This window comes from Anser anser (genome assembly GCF_964211835.1).
Source record: "Anser anser genome assembly, contig: HAP1_SCAFFOLD_32, whole genome shotgun sequence".
Taxonomy (NCBI): Eukaryota; Metazoa; Chordata; class Aves; order Anseriformes; family Anatidae; genus Anser; species Anser anser.
In genome coordinates, this window is record NW_028154148.1 from 4,546,556 (window position 1) to 4,568,121 (window position 21,566).

Genomic DNA, 21,566 nt, shown 5'->3' on the forward strand with positions numbered 1-21,566 from the left:
CCAGCTGCTTGGCTTCCCTGCCCTCTAATTCCAGGCTATTGGCCCTGTTCTCCCAGCACTGGAGCAGCCAGGTGACAATGTGCTCACCAAGATGATGGCTGAAATCTTTTCCCTTATCTCATAGCTTACCCTGGGAAAGGGATCACTTGGTTTCTGATGTTTAGATGATCTCTTCTTTGTCCTCCTGCTTCCATGGTGGCCTTTCTTTGGAGAAACCTGCCTTATCTTCTTCTTCCTCCTTTCTTGTCTGGGTAGGAGTTTCTTTCCTTTCTACAGAAAAACTGACTTCCACACCCATTGTTTTCTCTTGCATAAAGAGGCAACCGATACAGGCATAGGCGGGTTCTCTGGCCCAGCCACGGGGCCCATTTCAGGGGCTGGAGTGGCTGCAGGGCCCATCACAGGAGTTGTTCTGGCTGCAGGGCCTTTCAGAGGAGTTGGAGTGGCTGCTGGGCCTGCCACAGGGGCTGGCGTGTGCCTGCAGGAAAAGTCACAGGGGCTGGGGAGGTGTTGACTGTGGCTTGTTAAGCATGGGGCAAGGCCCAGCACACTGCAGTGATTTGTGTCTCTTTACAATTGCCAGGGTGATGACACACAGTTTTCACATATTTTTTAGCATTCTGCACTTGCTCAGAAATGAAGTTCCAAAGCACTGGAGGTGCCCACTGCTCTAGGTGCCTGCCCAGATCCTCCCACACTCCCTGCCACTCCTCACACTCCTGCCTCTGGACAGATCTCTGGATGGCATGCATTAAGTAGTTGCTTAAACAGAAACAAAAGCTGAAACACATGCAGGATATGTAACAATAGGAACATGCTGGTTTGACCATCCCAAGGATATTCAAAGCTTTGAAGAGCTAGTGTAAGTAGCCTGGAGGAGAAGGGGGAGGTGAAGGAGAAAGGGAGAGTGAAGCAGTGGGGAAAAGTGTCCTCCCCTTGTCTCCCCCATGGCTTGGTTTCCTGAGGAGAAAAGGTCAAGAGTGTAATTCTTAATAGTTTCTGAGAGATGGCTCCCAAGGTACGGAGGTAATGGCAATGCTGAGTACAAGTACCAGATTAGTTTCATGACCAGGAATTTTATCATATCATAAGCCAGTGTTACACGATACAAGAAAAGAATAAACTTGAAGCAGCCATCAGAAAAGATAAACAGCATGACAGGGGAGACATACAGGAAGTCATGTGCTGTACAACAAAGATCTGAAATTGAGCACAACAGGCCTGAGGTTAAAAAAAAAAAAAAAAAGAAAGAAAAAGGAAAGAAAATCATCTTTGTGATCAGCAACTATTAAAATCAACTCATGCTTATAAAGGCTTTCTTTTAACATACTGTGGTGAGATCTGTCATTGGCTCAAAGTTTGTGCTCCATGTCGGGCACCAAAAAGAGAGTGGTTTAACCCGGCAGGCAGCTCAGCACCACACAGCCATTCCCTCACACACACACCCTGCTACACCCCCAGTGGATGCAGGAGAGAATGAGGAGGGGAAAAAAATAACAAAATAATAATAATAAAAAAAGCATGGGTTGAGATGAAGACAGTTTAAGGGAAGACAAAAAATACGAAGAATGATGATGATGATCGTGATGGTGATTGCCTGTCCCGCAGCAGTGGTACCCCCTACCCTGGCCAGCCACCCCATATTGATTGTTCAGCATGACGGCTGCGGTATGGAACATCCCTTTGGCCACTTGGGGTCAGCTGTCCTGCTTCTGTCCCCCCCAGCTTCTCAGGCACCCCCAGCCCTCCACTGCTGGGCAACAGCTAAGCCATCAGTGTGTGATAATCATTCTTCTCATGTTAAATCCGAAACACAGCATCATACCAGCTACCAGGAGGAAAATTAACTTGATCCTAGCCAACAGCAAGACACCCACAGACGAAGGGCATGATATCTCTGTGTGTATATCAAAAGAGAAAAGGTGCTGGAGATTAATTAGAAAGTACTGGAGCTGAGCACGATGCAGATGGTGTGGAATATGGGGTGGATATTGTCCTCATTTTGGCTGGGATAGAATTAATTTTCTTCCTATTAGCTGGCATGGTGCAGTGTTTGTATGTAAGACGCACTTCCAGACAAAATAACCGCATGCATGAGAAGGAAGAAGAGAAAAAGTGGAATCTGCCAGCCTTCTATCCCGTACCCTTAAATGAGTTTGTGATGCAATTCCATTCAAATAGTTACTGCGGTATTGTCAAAACTGTCCTGCAAATTCCTGCTGCTGTTACCTTGTGAGAGACAGCATAATCAGGGTGAGCCATCTGCCTGCAGACATTAACAGCTGACAGAATGCAGCATCTGTCCAGGGGAACCTTGAGAAACGGCAGGATTTTGCCTAAAGGAACATCTTGGCATTTACAAGGAGAAGAGCCCAGTGCTGCACCAGAGGAAGAGGAACCCCACACATCAGGGCAGACTGGGACCCTGCTGAGTGAGCAGTGCCCAGGAGGAGGAGGGCCTGGGCACCACGAGGGATGCCATACGAGCAGTGGTGCTGCTCCCCAGGAACCAGGCCAGCTTCCTACAGAGCTGCCTTACGAGGAGCATGGCCACCAAGAAGATCTGAGTTATCAGACTCAGCTCAGATCTTGTGATATACCACATGGACAAGGGTCTAGAGCCAGCAGGAAAAGAGGTACAGGTGTGGGAGTCCTTAGGACAGTCTGGTGTGGAGAGCAGCAAGGGCTGTGACAAGGCTGAGAGTCTCAACTGGACCCAGGTCTTTGTGTCCATGCCTCTGGCTGTTGTCTCTGCCACTGAGGCCTCGGAGGAGACAGCTTATTGGTAAAGCACCAGGGCCTCATTGCCTCCTCGCCCCCACCCATGAACCAGGCAGGGCTCGTACCCTTCTCCTGCACTTGCCCATGCACATCCCCATCTCCTCCTGCCCCAGGAAGAGCCCTGAGCAAGGTGTGAAGGGAAAGGATCTCCCTTCCCAGGGGCTGGGGGTCAAGGCCTGACCCTTGTGCTTGGTGAAACACATCCAGATTTTTGACATATCAGTGTGCCTTGACATTGCCTTTGTTTCCTTGCCCTCACTGCCTCCAATGCTCTGCTCTAACGAGCTCCAAGGGAGGCTGTGTCAGTGCTGGCCCTCAGGGGGACACTGCAGGAAACTTGCCTCTGACTTGGACTTGTTGAGAGATGTCTTCAATTGTCTCTCAGTGCCTGAGCTTCGTGGGCTCCTCAGCAAAGCCCCCCGAGGGGGGATTCCAATGCCTTGGGCTGGGCGTGTGGTGCTGAGCTGGGCCGGGCTCGTGGGACAGAGAGAGCTCGTGGCAAGAGGGCCGTGGTGCAGAGAGACAGCTGTGCCCAGGAGCAGCTCCTGTGCACAGCGCAGCAGGGCTGGGGGCTCTGACCGCAGCTGGCACGGGGAGAGGAGAGAAGGAGAGAGGGCTTGGAGGCAGTTGGCAGTGGGAGGATGCCGAGAGCTGCCTGCAGGAGAAATCTGCACAGCCCTTGACAAGGTACGTCTCTGGCTGCAGGGCCATGCAGGTGGGGTTGCCAGAGGGGTCTTCTACAGCTGGCACATCCGATGCCTGACAGCACCTCTCTGGATAGTTGTGTCTCTTTTTCTGCAGCAAAGTGTAGAAGATGCTGTAGAGAATGGCATTTATTAGAGGAAATTTCCAGAGGAAAAAAAACGCTTGGTTTATCAGAAGGGAAAGGCTTTTTTGGATTCTGTGCTTTCAGATTCCTGCAGTGGAGGGGAATGTGAGTGAATCTGAGCACACAGCGGGTGGGATGGGTCTGTGAGAATGGACAGGGAGGAGACGTGGGGACAGAGAAAGAGCTGCTGCCAGGGATAGCTGTAGGCAGCAGGGACATAGGCAGGTAGTGAGAGGGAGCTGCTGCCAGAAATGCTGTGCGAGGGAGGGCTCAGGCACCTCCCTGCCAGCCCCTGCAGGGCAGGCGCCTTCCCTGGGACACCCCCTGCTCTCCTGTGCCACCAGCACAGCCTCTGCCCTCAAGCCCCCGCTGTCCCCAGCAGGAGCTGCCTCCTCTGCAGGCAGAGCTGCAGCACAGGAGGGTGTGCTGAGTGTCCGTCTGTCCCTCCCTGGCCTTGCCTCCCCTGGCAGCAGCACGCTGCCATTCCTCCTGGCTTCTCCACCTGGCCGTGCTGCTGCTGCTCTTGTTCCCAGGCTGCCTGGGGATGGGGGTTTCACCTGCCCATGGAGTGAGCCCTTGGGGTGCTTGGGGGAAGGGGAGTACGGGGACAGGGTGAGGGGTCTGGAGATGGGCACTTGGAGCCTGGATTCCTCTGCTCTCAGCAGCATCCAGGTTTTTTTGAGGTGCACTTCTGAGTGCAACTGCCCTGTAGATCAAAGAAACGCCAGCAGAGGGCAGCTGATAGCAGGACTGATGGACTTAGGGCCTTAAAACTCTAAAGGACTCTTGGCTGTAAGGGTACAGTCCCTTTGTCTCTGAGGATTCACAGGGTCTTACTTGGAGTGCAGGAGAGATGCCTGGACTTCTGACTTAAAAGCAGCCTTCAGGTGTCTTGGGGCAGCTAGAATAAAAAATACAAAATGAAAATAAAAAATCCCAACAGCACTCCTCAGCAGTTGGTTTGAATATGAGCCAAACTGGGGCAAAAGTCTTTGGTATTAGGAGTAAAGTAAAGCTGAGATGACACCAAATTCCTCTTTATGTCTGGCTGTAGGACAGGACTGTCTCTTTCATTGCCCACAGCAAAGTCTCCTGCTCCCAGGGACACCCTAAGGCAGGACCAAGTAGAACTCAGGAAAGGGACCTGCCATATGCCTGCCTGGATGTGGACAATCATTTGGGGAGATTTAAATGAGAAATGGTGGGAGTTTCCCCCAGGTAAGTTGGTTGTACATTATTACTGTCTTTCTATTCTTTGAGCAGAACCTAATGCCTCTAAACAGCAGATGTCCAACAGCAGCTCCATCAACGAGTTCCTCCTGCTGGCATTCGCAGACACGCGCGAGCTGCAGCTCCTGCACTTCGGGCTCTTCCTGGGCATCTACCTGGCTGCCCTCCTGGGCAACGGCCTCATCCTCACCGCCGTAGCCTGCGACCACCGCCTCCACACCCCCATGGACTTCTTCCTCCTCAACCTCGCCCTCCTCGACCTGGGCTGCATCTCCACCACTCTGCCCAAAGCCATGGCCAATGCCCTCTGGGACACCAGGGCCATCTCCTATCAGGGGTGTGCCGCACAGGTCTTTTTCTTTCTCTTCTTTATAGCAGCAGAATATTCCATTCTCACCATCATGGCCTACGACCGCTACGTTGCCATCTGCAAGCCCCTGCACTACGGGAGCGTCCTGGGCAGCAGAGCTTGTGCCCAGATGGCAGCAGCTGCCTGGGGCAGTGGCTTTCTCACTGCTGTCCTGCACACGGCCACTACATTTTCCCTGCCCCTCTGCCAAGGCAATGCTGTGGACCAGTTCTTCTGTGAAATCCCCCAGATCCTCAAGCTCTCCTGCTCAGATGCCTACCTCAGGGAATTTTGGGCACTTGTGTTTAGTGTTTCTTTAGGATGTGATTGTTTTGTTTTCATTGTGCTGTCCTATGTGCAGATCTTCAAGGCTGTGCTGAGGATGCCCTCTGAGAAGGGCAGGCACAAAGCCTTTTCCACGTCCCTCCCTCACCTGGCCGTGGTATCTATGACTGTTAGCACTGGCTTGTTTGCCTACCTGAAGCCCCGCTCCGTCTCTTGCCCATCCATGGAGCTGGTGGTGGTAGTTCTGTACTCGGTGGTGCCTCCAGCAGTGAACCCCCTCATCTACAGCATGAGGAACCAGGAGCTTAAAGATGCAGTGAGGAAACTATTTCTATACATTCTTCTTTATCATCAATAATGACTTAATTACTGTGATTATTATCATACCATTTTTGTCATTATACTTATTATCAAAATATAATATTAGAAATAATCCTAAGAGGACTACCTGGTTATTTGGGAAAATGAGATAATGATTTCGTTAAGTCTATTTTTATTAATATTTTAACAACATTTTATATTGATAGAAATAATGTTATTCTTATCCTTCTACATAACAAGTTTTAAAATTATTTTTAACCAGTCATATAATCATAGAATCATTGCATGGCCTGGGCTGGAAAGGACCTCAAAGATCATCTAGTTCCAACCCCCCTACCATAGGCAGTGACACCTCCCAGGAGATCATGGTTGCTCAGGACTTCATCTAACTTGCTCTTGAAGACCTGCAGGGATGGGGCATCCAATACCTCTGTGGAAAACCTGTTCCAGTGCCTCACCATCCTCTGAGTGAAAAATTTCCTGCTAACCTCTAATAGGAATTTCCCCTTTTAATTTAAAACCATTCCCCCTTGTCCTATCATTATCTACCTGAGTAGAGTCCTTCTCCATCCCTTTTATAAGGCTCTTTAAGTCTGCAACGACATCACCTTGGAGCTTTCTTTTCTGGTAGGCTGAACAGCCCCAACATTCTCAGCCTTTCTTCATAGGAGAGGTGCTCCAGCCCTCTGATCATCTTTGTGGCCTCCCTTTGGACCCACTCTGACAGCCCACACCCTTCTTGTGCTGGGGGCTCCAGACCTGGATGCAGGACTCCAAGTGGGGCCTCACAAGGGCAGAGCAGAGGGGGACAATCACCTGCCTCATCCTGCTGCCCACTCCTCTTGATGCAGCCCAGGATGCACTTGGCCTCCTGGGCTACAAGCACGCACTGCTGGCTCACGTTGAGCATTTCATGCAGCAGAACCCCCAGGTTCTCTGCAGGGCTGCTCTCAATGAGTTCTTCTCCCAGCCTATCCCCATGTTTGGGATTTCCCCGGCCCAGGTGCAGCACCTTGCACTTGAACTTTCTGAACGACTTCTTGACGCTCCTTAGGTTAACATGAGCCCATTTCTCAAACCTGTCCAGGTCCCCTTGGATGCCATCCCTTCCTCTGTTGCATCAACTACACCACTCAGCTTGGTGTCATCTGCACTCAGGGCCGCTGTCTATGTTGACGAAGATATTAAACAGTACTAGTCCGAGGATAGACCCCTGAGGGACACCACTCATCACCAGCCTCCACTTGGACATAGAGCCATTGACGACCACTCTCTGGTATGACCTTCAAGCCAACTCCTTATCCACTCAATGGTCCACCCAGCAAATGCGTCTCTCTCCAATTTGGAGACCAGGATGCCATTTCTGACCGTGTCAAAGGTCTTACAGAAGTCCAAGTAGATGACATCAGTCGGTCTTTGCTTGTCGTCTGATGTGGTCACTCCATTGTAGAAAGCCACCAGGCCTGTCCGGCATGACTTACCCTTTGGTGAAGCCATGCTGGCTCTCTTGGATCACCTCTTTCTCTTGCATGTGCCTGACAGTGATTCCAGGAGGATCTTTTCCATGATCTTGCCAGGCATTGAGGTGAGGCTCACAGTTCTGGAGTTCCTTGGGTCATCCTTTCTACCGTTAATCAAAAGGCGAGTGATGTTTCCCTTTTTCAGGTCACCAGGGACTTCACCCGACTGCCAGGACTCTTCAAATAGGATGGAGAGAGGCTTGGCAACTACATCAGCCAGTTCCCTCAGGACCTGGGGTGCATGTCATAAGGCCCCATAGACTTATACTTGTTGAGTTTCATCAGGTGGTCTCGAACCTGCTCTTCACTTACACCAGGTGGGACTTTGACCCCCAGTCTCCATCTCTGGGTTCAGGGAAATGAAAGACTTGGGAAGCCTGACTGGCAGGGAAGACTGAAGAAAAGACATTGCTGAGTCCCTCAGCCTTCTCCATGTCTGTCATTACCAGTTCACCCTTCTCATCCATCAGAGGGGGTAAACTCTCCTTGCCCTTTCTTTTCTGAGCCATATATCTATAGAATATCTTCCTTTTGTTCTTTGCATCCCCTCCCAAGCTCAGTTCCATCCATGCCTTGGATTTCCTTATCCCATCCCTGCACATCCGAAAAAAAACCATGCATGAGGGCCTGGGAAAAGAAACCCTGGACCATAGAAGCCATTCTGGAAACAAAACTTGTAGGTAGGAAGCACAGTTTTGTGGAGGTGCAGAGCTGATGGGCACATTGTGCAGGATGACCTTTGTGCCCTTTTCCCTCCTGACTACAATGCCACTTCCTTCTCAAGATTAGAGTAGCCAACAGAGGTGAGACAGATACTCTGGGATCAAGAATGTAATCAGAATGCTGATCCCAATAAGATATGGGAGTTCAGCAGCAGCCTGGGCAAGAGAGATGTGAGATTTTGGGGTGGGAAGAAGAGCTTGGCCAGAAGAAAATTATGATTTTGTAGAGGTAAGAGGGGTCATGTAATGTAGATGCTGCAGTAACACTGACTTAAAACAGCCATGTATGGCCCTTACCTTACTTGAACCAGGAATTTTAATCCCTAAACCTAAATGGTACTACAACACTCTCAAAGGAATCCGTTTTCTCGCTTGCTAACCCTGATCCCTTTCCTTAACACTAACATTAAAATGGTCTATTTAACCCTAGACTTCTTGGCAGACCTAAAAACCCTAAGCCGCAGAGCTTGTCCATACCTTAACCGCAGACTGACACCACAAGGAGAGCACCAAAGACTCCCACTAAAACTTTGCTTCATCTCTAACCCAGAACTTGAAAAACAGGTGCCTAGGGGGCTAGAGAGAGCTCAGCTCTACCTCAGGATCTCCTGCCCCAGCAGGAGGAATGTGACTGGGGCAGTGACTGTGAGGTCACTTCCTCACTGTGATTTGTGCTATTAGAGTGTAGTTGTCAAACATGTTGTCCTTTAACCTGGCAAGTTGCTCAGCACCACACAGCAGTTAGCTCACACCAACCCCCCAAATGCTTATGTGTTGAGATAAGGGCAGTTTAATGGACCGAAAGGGAAGAGAAATAATAACAGTAGCTTTTATGATGATGATGATTATTATTATTATTATCATTGTTGTTGTTGTTTTATTATTATTATTATTATTGTTGTTGTTGTTATGTACAAAGCAAGTTATGCACAGTGCAATTGCTCATTACTTACTGATGTCCAGCCTGTCCACAACTGGTAGAACATTGTGGTAACCACCTGCACCTGCTCTTGTTTGACCTTCAACAACTCCACAAACGGAAGGCTCCTCCCAGAGACTGGGCAAGGTAGATGTCCTGGTTCCAGTTAGGACAGAGTTAATTTTCCTCATAGTAGCTGGTAGGGTGCTCTGTTTTGGATTAGGATGAGAAGAGCGCTGATAACATGCTGATGTTTTAATTGTTGCAGAGCAGTGTTTACACCAGGCCAAGGACTTTTCGGCTTCTCGCTCTGTCCTGCCAGCGAGCAGGCTGGGGGTGCAGCAGGAGCTGGGAGGGGACAGACCCAGGACAGCTGACCCCAACTGGCCACAGGGGTATTCCATACCATCTGGCGTCATGCTAAAAAATATATAGGGGTGGCTGGCCGGGGTGGGGGGCCGGCTGCTCGGGGATAGTCTGGGTATCGGTCAGCGGGTTGTGAGCAATTGCATTGTGCATCACTTGTTTCTTACACATTATTATTGTTAATACTATTATCATTATCACTATTATTATTATTATTGTTATTATTATATTCCTGTCTTAATAAACTGTCTTTATCTCAACTCACCGGCTTCACTTTCCCGTTTTCTCTCCCCCATCCCAGAGAGGGAGGGGATAGGGTGAGCGAACGGCTGTGTGGTGTTTAGCTGCCAGCCAGGTTAAACCACAACAGCCCTTTTGGCGCCCAACGTGGGGCTCGAAGGGTTGAGATATCGACAGATTTGACCTGAGTGTATTAAACTAAAATTGATATAAGTATTGGACCTGCTTAATAGTTGCTAGTCACGATGTTGATTACCTTAATCTCCGGTCTGCTGTGCCTGTTTTCCAAATTGAGTTTTATGGCGCGTTACTTTCTGTATGTGCTCCCTGTTGCACTGTTTATCCTTTCCGGGCCCTGGTTTAAGATTGTTATGGTACTGTGCGGTGTAACAATGGCTTATGAAATGATGAAATATCTGGTCACAACTCTAACCTGGTATTTGTACTCAGCACTGACGTCGACTCTATACTTTGGAACCCATATCTCGGAAACTATTAGCAATTACACCTATTGCCTGTTTTCATTAGGGAGCCAATCTGTGAAGGGGACAGGGGAAGACATGTTTCCCTACCTGTTCACTCTCCCTTTCTCCTTCACCACCACCCTCTTATCCCCCGAGCTAGTTATGGTGGTTCTCCGAGATGTTGAATATCCTTGGGATACTCAGACCAGCCTGCTCTTGTTGTTATGTCTCCTGAATACGCTTCAGGTTTTGTTGAGAGTTAAACAACTACTTAGGAATCTCATCCGGAGATCTGTCTTGAGGTGGGATAGTTGCGAGTGGCAGGGAGTGTGGGAGGATATGGGCAGGTTTCTAGAGCAGTGGTCACCTCCAGTGTTTTGGACATTCACCCCTGAACAACTGCAAAATCCTAAAAAGCTGGCAGAATGTTTGAAAAAAGGTGTCATGACTCTGGCAGTTCCAAAGTGACACAAATCACTGTAGCGTGCTGGGGTCTGGCTTGTTCCTATCGAGCTGCAATTGATGCTACTATCAACCTAGCTCCTGCTCCTGCAGCTGCTCCAGCTCCTGCAGCCACTCCAGCTCCTGCAGCCACTCCAGCTCCTGCAGCCACTCCACTTCCAGCTCCTGCAGCCGCTCCAGTTCCTGCTCCCGCAGCCACTCCAGCCCCTGCAGCAGCTCCAGCTCCTGCAGCTGCCCCCACTCCTGTGGCTGGGTCAGAGAAAGGAGCTGTAGCAGTGCAAGTTGCCCCCGCAGAGGGTATTCCAACCCCTGTGGCAGACCCTGTGGCTGGGTCAGAGAAACAAGCTGTAGCAGCGCAAGTTGCCCCTGTAGACAAGGTGAAAAAATGGTATAGAGACTCAGGTAGTTTAGAACGCAGACAGTCTTCTGCTAGGTCTGGGTATAGAGAAGATGAGGCTGGGCCATCAAAGGTGCAGGAGGATGAAGACGAGGATGAGGATGTCGAAAAATCAACAGTAACTACCCGAACTCTATACCAGCGTGAGCTACGAGATGTGCGAAAAGATTTTGGTCGCTGTATAGGTGAGCAGCTTGTCACCTGGCTGCTCCGGTGCTGGGACACCAGAGCCAATTGTGTGGAATTAGAGGGCAGGGAAGCCAGGCGGCTGGGATCCCTTGCTAGAGACGCATGCATTGACAAAGCAATTGGAGATGGAGCACGATCTCACAGCCTCTAGAGGCGTCTCCTGTCAGCTGTGAAGGAAAGGTATCCCTTCAAGGAAGAACTTGTATGTCTACCAAGAAAATGGACCACCATGGAGAAGGGAATTCAGTACCTGAGGGAATTGGCCATACGGGAAGCAATATATAAAGACCTAGACGACGCACAAACATCCACAGATCCAGATGAAGTCCAGTGTACACGACCCATGTGGCGGAAGTTTGTACGGAGTGCACCATCATCATATGCCAGCTCATTGGCAATACTAACCTGGAAAGAGGATGAGCAACCCACAGTGGATGAAGTGGCTAAACAACTCAGGCAGTACGAAGGAAATCTCTCCTCTTCCCTACAGGCCTGCGTCTCGGCTGTGGAGAAACTCTCTGAAGAGGTCCACCAACTTAAGGAGAATTTATCTTCCCCTCCACCTGAACGAACCAGTGTCCACCAGCTAAAAGAGAATACTTTGGAGAAACTTCCTTAAGAGGTCCACCAACTTAAAGAGAGTTTATTTTCCTCCCCACCTGTACAAACCAGTGTCTCAGCTATTAGGGGTAAACGTTCATCTATGCAAGGAAGACAATATGGTGGGCACACACACCGCGCCACCCTGTGGTTTTACCTCCGTGACCATGGAGAGGCCATGAGAAAATGGGATGGAAAATCTACTGCGACCCTAGAGGCACGGGTACGTGAATTGCAAAAGAAAACAATTGGGAAAAAGGGGTTCTCTGAAAAGTTTGCTGCTCCAACTTCCAGCAGGCAGTCCTTTAAACACAGAAACGAAGATTCTGACCAGGACTAGAGGGGCCCTGCCTCCAGCCAGGGGGAGGAAAGGGACAATCGAGTTTATTGGACTGTGTGGATTCGATGGCCTGGCACGTCAGACGCACAGAAGTATAAGGCTTTGGTTGTCACCGGTGCACAATGTACTCTAATGCCATCAAGCTATAAAGGGCCAGAGCCCATCTGTATTTATGGTGTGACGGGGGGATCCCAGCAGTTAACTGTATTGGAGGCTGAAGTGAGTCTAACCGGTAATGAGTGGCAAAAGCACCGTATTGTGACTGGCCCAGATGCTCCGTGCATCCTTGGCATAGACTATCTTAGAAGAGGATATTTCAAGGACCCAAAAGGGTTCCGCTGGGCTTTTGGCATAGCTGTCTTAGAGACAGAGGACATTAAACAGTTGTCTACCTTGCCTGGTCTCTCAGAGGACCCTTCTGTTGTGGGGTTGCTGAGGGTTGAAGAACAGCAAGTGTCGATCGCTACCACAACTGTGCACCGGCGGCAATATCGCACCAACCGAGACTCCCTGAGTCCCATCCATAAGCTAGTTCGTCAACTGGAGAGCCAAGGAGTGATCAGCAAGACTCATTCACCTTTTAATAGTCCCATATGGCCAGTGCGAAAGTCTAATGGTGAGTGGAGACTAACAGTGGACTATCGTGGGCTGAACGAAGTCACGCCACCACTGAGTGCTGCAGTGCCGGACATGCTAGAACTCCAGTATGAACTGGAATCAAAGGCAGCCAAGTGGTATGCCACAATTGATATCGCTAATGCATTTTTCTCCATCCCTCTAGCAGCACAGTGCAGGCCACAGTTTGCTTTCACTTGGAGGGGAGTCCAATATACTTGGAATTGGCTGCCCCAGGGGTGGAAACACAGCCCTACCATTTGCCATGGACTGATCCAGTCTGCGCTGGAGCAGGGGGAAGCTCCTGAACACCTGCAGTACATCGATGACATCATTGTGTGGGGTGACACTGCAGAAGAAGTTTTCGAGAAAGGGAAGAAAATAGTCCAAATCCCTCTGAAGGCCGGTTTTGCCATAAAACAGAATAAAGTTAAAGGACCTGCACGAGAGATCCAGTTTTTAGGAATAAAATGGCAAGATGGACGTCGTCAAATCCCAATGGATGTGATCAACAAAATAACAGCTGTCTCCACCAACTAGCAAAAAAGAAACACAAACTTTCCTAGGTGTCGTGGGGTTTTGGAGAATGCATATTCCAAATTACAGTCTGATTGTAAACCCGCTCTACCAAGTAACCTGTAAGAAGAATGCTTCTGAATGGGGCCCTGAACAACGACAAGCCTTTGAACAAATTAAGCAGGAAATAGTTCATGCAGTAGCCCTCGGGCCAGTCCGAACAGGACCAGATGTAAAGAATGTGCTCTACACCGCAGCCGGGGAGAATGGTCCCACCTGGAGCCTCTGGCAGAAAGAACCTGGGGAAACTCGAGGTCGACCCCTGGGGTTTTGGAGTCGGGGATACAGAGGATCTGAAGCCCGCTATACTCCAGCCGAAAAGGAGATATTGGCAGCATATGAAGGAGTTCGATCTGCTTCGGAAGTGGTCGGTACTGAAGCGCAGCTCCTCCTGGCACCCCGACTGCCGGTACTAGGCTGGATGTTCAAAGGAAGGGTCCCCTCTACACATCATGCAACTGATGCTACATGGAGCAAGTGGGTTGCACTGATTACTCAGCGGGCCCGAATAGGAAACCCCAGTCGCCCAGGAATCTTGGAGGTGATTATGGACTGGCCAGAAGGCAAATACTTTGGGATATCATCAGAGGAGGAGGTGGTCCGTGCTGAAGAAGCCCCGCTGTACAACAAGCTACCGGAAAAAGAGAAGAAATATGCCTTGTTCACTGATGGGTCCTGTCGTATTGTGGGAAAGCATCGGAGATGGAAAGCTGCTGTATGGAGTCCTACACGACGAATTGCAGAAGCTGCTGAGGGAGAAGGTGAATCGAGTCAGTTTGCAGAAGTGAAAGCCATTCAGCTGGCTTTAGATATTGCTGAACGAGAAAAGTGGCCAGTTCTCTATCTCTGTACTGATTCATGGATGGTAGCAAATGCCCTGTGGGGGTGGTTACAGCAATGGAAGCAGAACAACTGGCAGCGCAGGGGCAAGCCCATCTGGGCTGCGGCATTGTGGCAAGATATTGCTGCCCGGGTAGAGAACCTGGTTGTAAAGGTACGCCATGTAGATGCTCATGTGCCCAAGAATCGGGCTACTGAAGAACATCAAAACAACCAGCAGGTGGATCAGGCTGCTAAGATTGAAGTGGCTCAGGTGGACCTGGACTGGCAACATAAAGGTGAATTATTTATAGCCCAATGGGCCCATGACACCTCGGGCCATCAAGGTAGAGATGCAACCTACAGATGGGCTCGTGATCGAGGGGTGGACCTGACCATGGACACTATAGCACAGGTTATTCATGATTGTGAAACATGTGCTGCAATCAAGCAAGCCAAACGGTCCAAGCCTCTTTGGTATGGAGGACGATGGCTGAAATATAAATATGGAGAGGCCTGGCAGATTGATTACATCACACTCCCTCAAACCCGCAACGGCAAGTGCCACGTACTTACAATGGTGGAAGCAACCACCGGATGGCTGGAAACATATCCTGTGCCCCATGCCACCGCCCGGAACACTATCCTGGGCCTTGAAAAGCAAGTCCTATGGCGACATGGCACCCCAGAGATAACTGAGTCAGACAATGGGACTCATTTCCGAAACAACCTTATAGACACTTGGGCCAAAGAACATGGTATTGAGTGGGTGTATCACATCCCCTATCATGCACCAGCCTCTGGAAAAGTTGAACGATACAATGGACTGTTGAAGACTACACTGAAAGCAATTTGTGCTGGGACATTCAAAAATTGGGATACACATTTGGCAAAGGCCACCTTGTTAGTCAATACTAGGGGATCTGCCAACCGAGCTGGACCTGCCCAATCAAACCTGTTACGCACTGTAGAAGGGGATAAAGTTCCTGTAGTGCACGTAAGAAACATGCTGGGTAAAACAGTCTGGGCTACTCCTGCCTCAGGAAAAGGCAAACCCATTCGTGGGATTGCTTTTGCTCAGGGACCTGGATGCACTTGGTGGGTACTGCAAAAGAATGGGGAGGTCCGGTGTGTACCTCAAGGGGATTTGATACTGGGTGAGAATAGCCCATGAGTTGAATTGTAGTATGTTCATTATTATATAATACTGTATGTCATCACTACCATGATTGCTATACACCATAGATGAAAATGGTGATTAATTACAAGGTATTGGAAAGAGTGTAACCTGAGCATGACATAAATGGTATGGAATAAGGGGTGTATATGTGTCCTGGTTTCAGTTAGGACAGAGTTAATTTTCCTCCTAGTAGCTGGTAGCGTGCTCTGTTTTGGATTAGGATGAGAAGAGCGCTGATAACATGCTGATGTTTTAATTGTTGCAGAGCAGTGTTTACACCAGGCCAAGGACTTTTCAGCTTCTCGCTCTGTCCTGCCAGCAGGCAGGCTAGGGGTGCAGCAGGAGCTGGGAGGGGACAGACCCAGGACAGCTGACCCAAACTGGCCAAAGGGGTATTCCATACCATCTGGCGTCATGCTAAACAATATATAGGGGTGGCTGGCCGGGGTGGGGCGCCGGCTGCTCCGGGATAGGCTGGGCATCGGTCAGCGGGTGGTGAGCAATTGCATTGTGCATCACTTGTTTCTTACACATTATTATTATTAATACTATTATCATTATCACTATTATCATTATTGTTATTATTATTTTCATGTCTTAATAAACTGTCTTTATCTCAACTCACCGGCTTCACTTTCCCGTTTCTCTCCCCCATCCCAGAGAGGGAGGGGGGAGGGTGAGTGAAGGGCTGTGTGGTGTTTAGCTGCCAGCCGGGTTAAACCACACAGTTCCATGTTGCATTTTGGTGCTCAGTCTGTGAAGCTCAGGTACTGAGAGGAGAATGATGTAACCGCTTGAGAAGTTAAAGTGAGAAGGAAAAGTTGAAGTGACTTGGAGTATTAATGGGCCCCTCTGAGGGCTGTTACTAACAAAGCCTCCCCAGGGACTTGTTAGGGCAGATCATTGGAGGCCATGATTCCAGACAGGCAAAGCGCTGTGCTGAGAAAAGTCTTGGTTTTGGTGAAGCAGAAGGGCCAAGGCCTGACCGCAGCCACTGGGAGGGGAGATCCTGCACCCCCCCGTCTGGCTCAGGGTTCTTGTTGGGGTCTGTATGATGTGGTGGGCAGTGTGATTCCATGAGAAGAACGTCCTTGCGGCCTGTCAGCTAAGCAGACAGAAGTCACCTCACCAGCATCTCCCAAGCCCTGGGCCTGCTGCTGGCCTTGCAGCTTCTTGGCTAGACACAGCCAAGCCTTGTGCCTCCTGCTGTCCAGTCCTGGACTCAAGCAGAAGGGACAGGACAACCCCTGTGCGGGCCTTCTTTCTGTCTGGGTCCTCCTGGGGATGGAGGCAGAGGGATCCCACAGGCAGCATGCCAAGCAGGGGCCTTCTGCTGGCCTAGCAGGGCCACTGGCAGATGTCAGCCCCAAAGTGCAGATCCCAGGGAGAAGCCAAGGCTGACCTGCCACCTCCAGACACAAGGGACCTCACAGTCCCTTTGCGTGACACGTTCCTGCTGCTGCCCTATCAGCTGCAGAGACAGAAGTGACCTCCCAGTCACTGCCCCAGTCACATTCCTCCTGCTGGGGCAGGAGATCCTGAGGCAGAGCTGAGCTCAGCAGAGCATTCCCACCCATCTCCTCCTTGTGGCCCACAAGCTGATCAGATCCACGGCCCCTCACATCCATCTCTGAATGCCATGTGACTGCACAACAACCTCACTCTTTCTGCCCTGCCCCAAGGGGCCAAGCACCTTACGTTAAGGGTTAAAAAGTGTCTGAAGGTGGGGAGGTTAATACACAGGAACAAGTGCTTTCTCTGTTTGGTGTTCAGGTTTTGATTAAGGACCTGGGCTCACTTTTCTGGGTTACAATTTAATCAAATATTTCATGGGCAGGTTTGGTTTTCTGCTTACGGTGTCAAGGTCTGTGGTTAGGGTATGACCAAGCTTTGTGATTTAGGGTTTTGTTTAGGTCTGCCAAGAAGACTAGGGTTAAATAAAGCATTTAAATCTAGTGTTAAGGGGAGGGATCAAGGTAAGGAAAAGTGTAAGGGTAAGGGAAAGTATTTTGGCTTCAAGGGTTTCTTTGAGGTCAAGCATTAGAGTAGTAGATCGCTGTTATGGTGTGGAGTAGCATTTAGGTTTGCGAATTAAGTTTACTGGTTGAAGCCAGTGAAGGGCTTCGTGTGACTGTTTTAAGTCACGGTTACAGCAGCATCAGCATAACCTGAACCTTCTTACCTCGACAAAATCCTTAGTTTCTGCTGGCCAAGCCCCTATTCCCTCCCCAAATCTCACATCTCTCCTGTCCATGCTTCTCCTGACCTCTCCATATCAGTCATCTTCTTAGGGGCACGTTAATGCTGGCTTTCATGATCTCAGCTTATCCATCACACCTCTGCTGGCTACTCTATTTCTGAGAAAAGTGGCACTTAAGACATGATGGAAAAGGACACAAAAGTCCATCAGAGCGCCCTGCACAATGTGCCCAGCAGCTCTGCACCTCCAGAAATGTGCTGTTCCTGCCTACAAGTTTTCTTTCCAGAATGGCTCCTATGGATCCAGGGTAACCTTTCCCAGGCCCTCACTTCCCCAGGCCACACCACTCTTCCCACAGGCCCCACGTGTCTCTCCAACCCTCCCCTCTTCCCCTGCAGCAGTGGCACCTCACCGCAGCAGGTTGGTGCATCTCCAGGCTCAGGGGTGTTTCCTGAGGGCCTGCCCCGTGTGGGGAGTGGCGGGGAGGAGGAGAGCAAGGTCAGCTCCTGGGGCATGGCTGAGCACAGCCCAGCCATCCCGCACCGCGGGCAGGCCCCTTCCCCCAGGCTGAGGCACACACGCAAGGTGGACACTTCTCCATCAGCCCAGCTTCGCGCAGGGCCGTTCAGCCCTGCCCCTGTCCTGGGACTCGCCTCCTCCTCCTCCACCCACAGATATACATCGCTTTCCATTTGGGGACCCAGGCAGGACTTTAAGGATCTGCTAAAGCCCTGAATTTCCATGTTTTTCATAGTCTTCACACAAGTCTTCCTCCTGCCATCCCCACTGCCTAGCTCTGCCTTCCAGGTGGAACTCAGTAACGTGGTGCTCAGCAATAAATAATGGGGTCATCTTTCCAAGAGAGGGGGGCAATTTCTCGGGGAGCAGGCAATTTCTCGGGGGCAGGCTGCAGAGATGAAGAAGTATTGCGGCTTCTTCAGGGCTTTAAATAAGGTCTCCTCAATTACTCTGCAGTCTTATGGGCCTTCACCTGCTGCCTCTTCACGGCCTCCCCTGGTGTTGCAGAGCCTTCCTTAGCCCCTGGACACCTCAGATTCGCTTTTCCCCCTAAAAGACTCTTCCTTGGATGGTCACTCATTTTAAGAGGTCCTAATCACTACCCACTGAGCACATTGTCCCTGCAGATCCCCTGACATTTGCTGCCAGCTCCAGATTCCTCTCCAGGCTGGAATCTGCCATCAGCCCCACTGCAGGGGGCACAGTCCCATGCAGATGAGTCCAAGACTGGGTTTCCCCTGAGCAGCCCCTCTTGTTACTGCACTGCTAGCAGGGAGGCCGGCTGTGACCCAGGGCTGCACAGTGCCTGCTGCTGCCTGCAGCCACAGGGATGTCACTGCAGAGAGAACAGGACTGTCACCAAGGTACATGAGACCTCAAGACTAACACAGATACAAGAGCACAGGAGGAACACACTGGAAGGCAAAAGAGAGCAGCAGTGAAAAGGCCAAGTCCTGTGGCTGGCCACGGCCATGGCTCCAGGGAAGCAGCAGGGGCCCTGAGCTCTTCCTGCATGCTGGAGCTGCTCCCCAAGCCCCAGAGGAGACAGGAGGAGACAGCAGCTGAGACCAATATAGTTCTGATGGTTTTTTTATTGTGTTTGTCTACATGGTAAGCCCGCTTCTTTAAGTAGATTTGATGATTGGGTCACTGTAAATCAAAAAAGTATCACGTTGACAGGTTAAGGTTAAAATTATTTAAATCAAAACAACTTGGAGAAAATATTTATAAAGAAATATAATAACAAAAAATTCTCCTCACGGTGTCTGAAATAATCAGGGAAATCAAAACCATTATTGTTTCCAAAGAAGCAAGTATCCATAGAGTTTCCTTACTGCAACCCTGAGCTCCTGGTTCCTCATGCTGTAGATGAGGGGGTTCACTGATGAAGGAACAATTGAGTAGAGAACTGCCACAATAAGATCCATTGATGGAGAGGAGATGGAGGGGGGCTTCAGGTAGGCAAACATGCCAGTGCTTATAAACAGGGAGACCACGGCCAGGTGAGGGAGGCACGTGGAAAAGGCCTTGTGTCGGCCCTGCTCAGAGGGCATCCTCAGCACGGCCTTAAAGATCTGAATATAGGAGAAAACAATGAAAACAAAACAGCCAAAAGCTGAAGAAACACTACACACAAGTGCCACAACTTCCCTGAGGTAGGCATCTGAGCAGGAAAGCTTGAGGATCTGGGGGATTTCACAGAAGAACTGGTCCACAGCATTGCCTTGGCAGAGGGGCAGGGAAAATGTAGTGGCCATGTGCAGGACAGCATTGAGAAAGCCACTGCCCCAGGCAGCTGCTGCCATCTGGGCACAAGCTCTGCTGCCCACGAGGCTCCCGTAGTGCAAGGGTTTGCAGATGGCAACGTAGCGGTCATAGGACATGACAGTGAGAAGGGAATACTCTGCTCCAAGCAAGAAAGCAACGAAAAAGAGTTGGGCAGCACATCCTTTATAGGAGATGATCCTGTTGTCCCAGAGGACATTGGCCATGGCTTTGGGGAGAGTGGTGGAGATGCAGCCCAGGTCGAGGAGGGCGAGGTTGAGGAGGAAGAAGTCCATGGGGGTGTGGAGGCGGTGGTCGCAGGCTACGGCGGTGAGGATGAGGCCGTTGCCCAGGAGGGCAGCCAGGTAGATGCCCAGGAAGAGCGCGAAGTGCAGGAGCTGCAGCTCCCGCGTGTCTGCGAATGCCAGCACGAGGAACTAGGTGATGGAACTGCTGTTGGACATCTGCTGTTTAGAGGCATCGGGTTCTGCTCAAAGAAGAGAAAGACATTCATAATGTAGAACTGACTTAGCAGAGGAAAACTCCTACCATTTCTCATTTAAACCTCCCCAAATGATTCTCCACATCCAGGCAGGCATATGGCAGGTCCCTTTCCTGAGTTTTACTTGGTCCTGCAAATGCCAGCAGCAGGAACTAGCTCACAGAGCTGATGTTGGGCATTTGATGTCTTTAGACATGCTTTTCTGTTAAAGAGGAAAAGGCAGAAGAAAGTTCAAACAGATTTCTCTGATGAAAACCTATTCTGTCTCTTAGAGGATACCCCAGCCTGAGCCTTTCTTTTTGCAGGAGAACCTTTCTGCAGCTCTCCTGCTTGAGCTGCAGCTGGTGCTGGCTGAGAGTGGCACTGGGAGCAGGGGCTGCTGTGGGCTCCAGAGGAGTCCTTCCTGCTGTGCAGCAGGAGGGAAGCAGGAACAAGGGGGAAACTCAACTCCATTCGACTTATCGGTTGTTGCAAACAAATCATCTGAACACAGAGCTGAGCTGTAGGGATTTTGTTTGCTTTATTTTATCCCAGTAGGCCCTGTAATGCTTAGGATAGGTATTGGATGTTTGAATGCCCTCACATTCCCTGTACAGTCCTGCTGATATTTTATGGGAGTGTCAATTAGTGCAGACCGAGAAGAGCACTTCTGTCCACCAGTCCTGTTCTCAGCTGCCTTGTTTCACCCCTCTCTGAGCTGCACTGTCATCCCATTCAGGTGTTTCCCTGAGAAGAAACAGGAGAATGCTGCTGAGGAAGAAGGGCCACAGCAAGCCAGAGGGAGCTTGGGAGCTTCTCTTCTTTCCATGGCTGCAGGAGCCCCGGGGCAGCTGGCAGAGAGCCCAACAGGGGCAGGCAGTGCAGGGTGTTCTGGTCTGACCGGGGGCACCTGGCTTAGGGCACTCCGAGGGGCTTCTGCCAGACTTCCTCACCTCGCAGTGCCATCCAGCAGGACTCCCAAAGCCTACTGCACTGCCCACTGCCCTCCCAGAAGCAAGACTCAGCAGGAGACCCTTCCAGGACGTGCAGCTGCATGGCCCTGCAGCCAGAGACGTACCTTGTCAAGGGCTGTGCAGATTTCTCCTGCAGGCAGCTCTCAGCATCCTCCCACTGCCAACTGCCTCCAAGCCCTCTCTCCTTCTCTCCTCTCCCCGTGCCAGCTGCGGTCAGAGCCCCCAGCCCTGCTGCGCTGTGCACAGGAGCTGCTCCTGGGCACAGCTGTCTCTCTGCACCACGGCCCTCTTGCCACGAGCTCTCTCTGTCCCACGAGCCCGGCCCAGCTCAGCACCAGACGCCCAGCCCAAGGCATTGGAATCCCCCCTCGGGGGGCTTTGGGGAGGAGCCCACGAACCTCAGGCACTGAGAGACAATTGAAGA

General features: G+C 50.6%; 1 protein-coding gene and 1 pseudogene across 2 annotated transcripts; one reads left to right on the forward strand and one right to left on the reverse strand.

The window, feature by feature from the left end:
* Positions 1-4,896: 4,896 nt before the first annotated feature.
* On the forward strand, positions 4,897-6,508 carry LOC310890677 (olfactory receptor 14C36-like; the record flags this gene model as incomplete). Its single annotated transcript, XM_083852988.1, has 1 exon — positions 4,897-6,508. The coding sequence occupies one exon, from the start codon at positions 4,897-4,899 to the stop codon at positions 5,830-5,832; it is 936 nt and encodes a 311-aa protein (XP_083709114.1). The 3' UTR covers positions 5,833-6,508.
* A 12,707-nt stretch (positions 6,509-19,215) lies between these two features.
* Positions 19,216-20,151, reverse strand: LOC310890588 (olfactory receptor 14C36-like; annotated as a pseudogene). Its single transcript has one exon. The product of its transcript is annotated as an olfactory receptor 14C36-like (transcript).
* Positions 20,152-21,566: the final 1,415 nt, after the last annotated feature.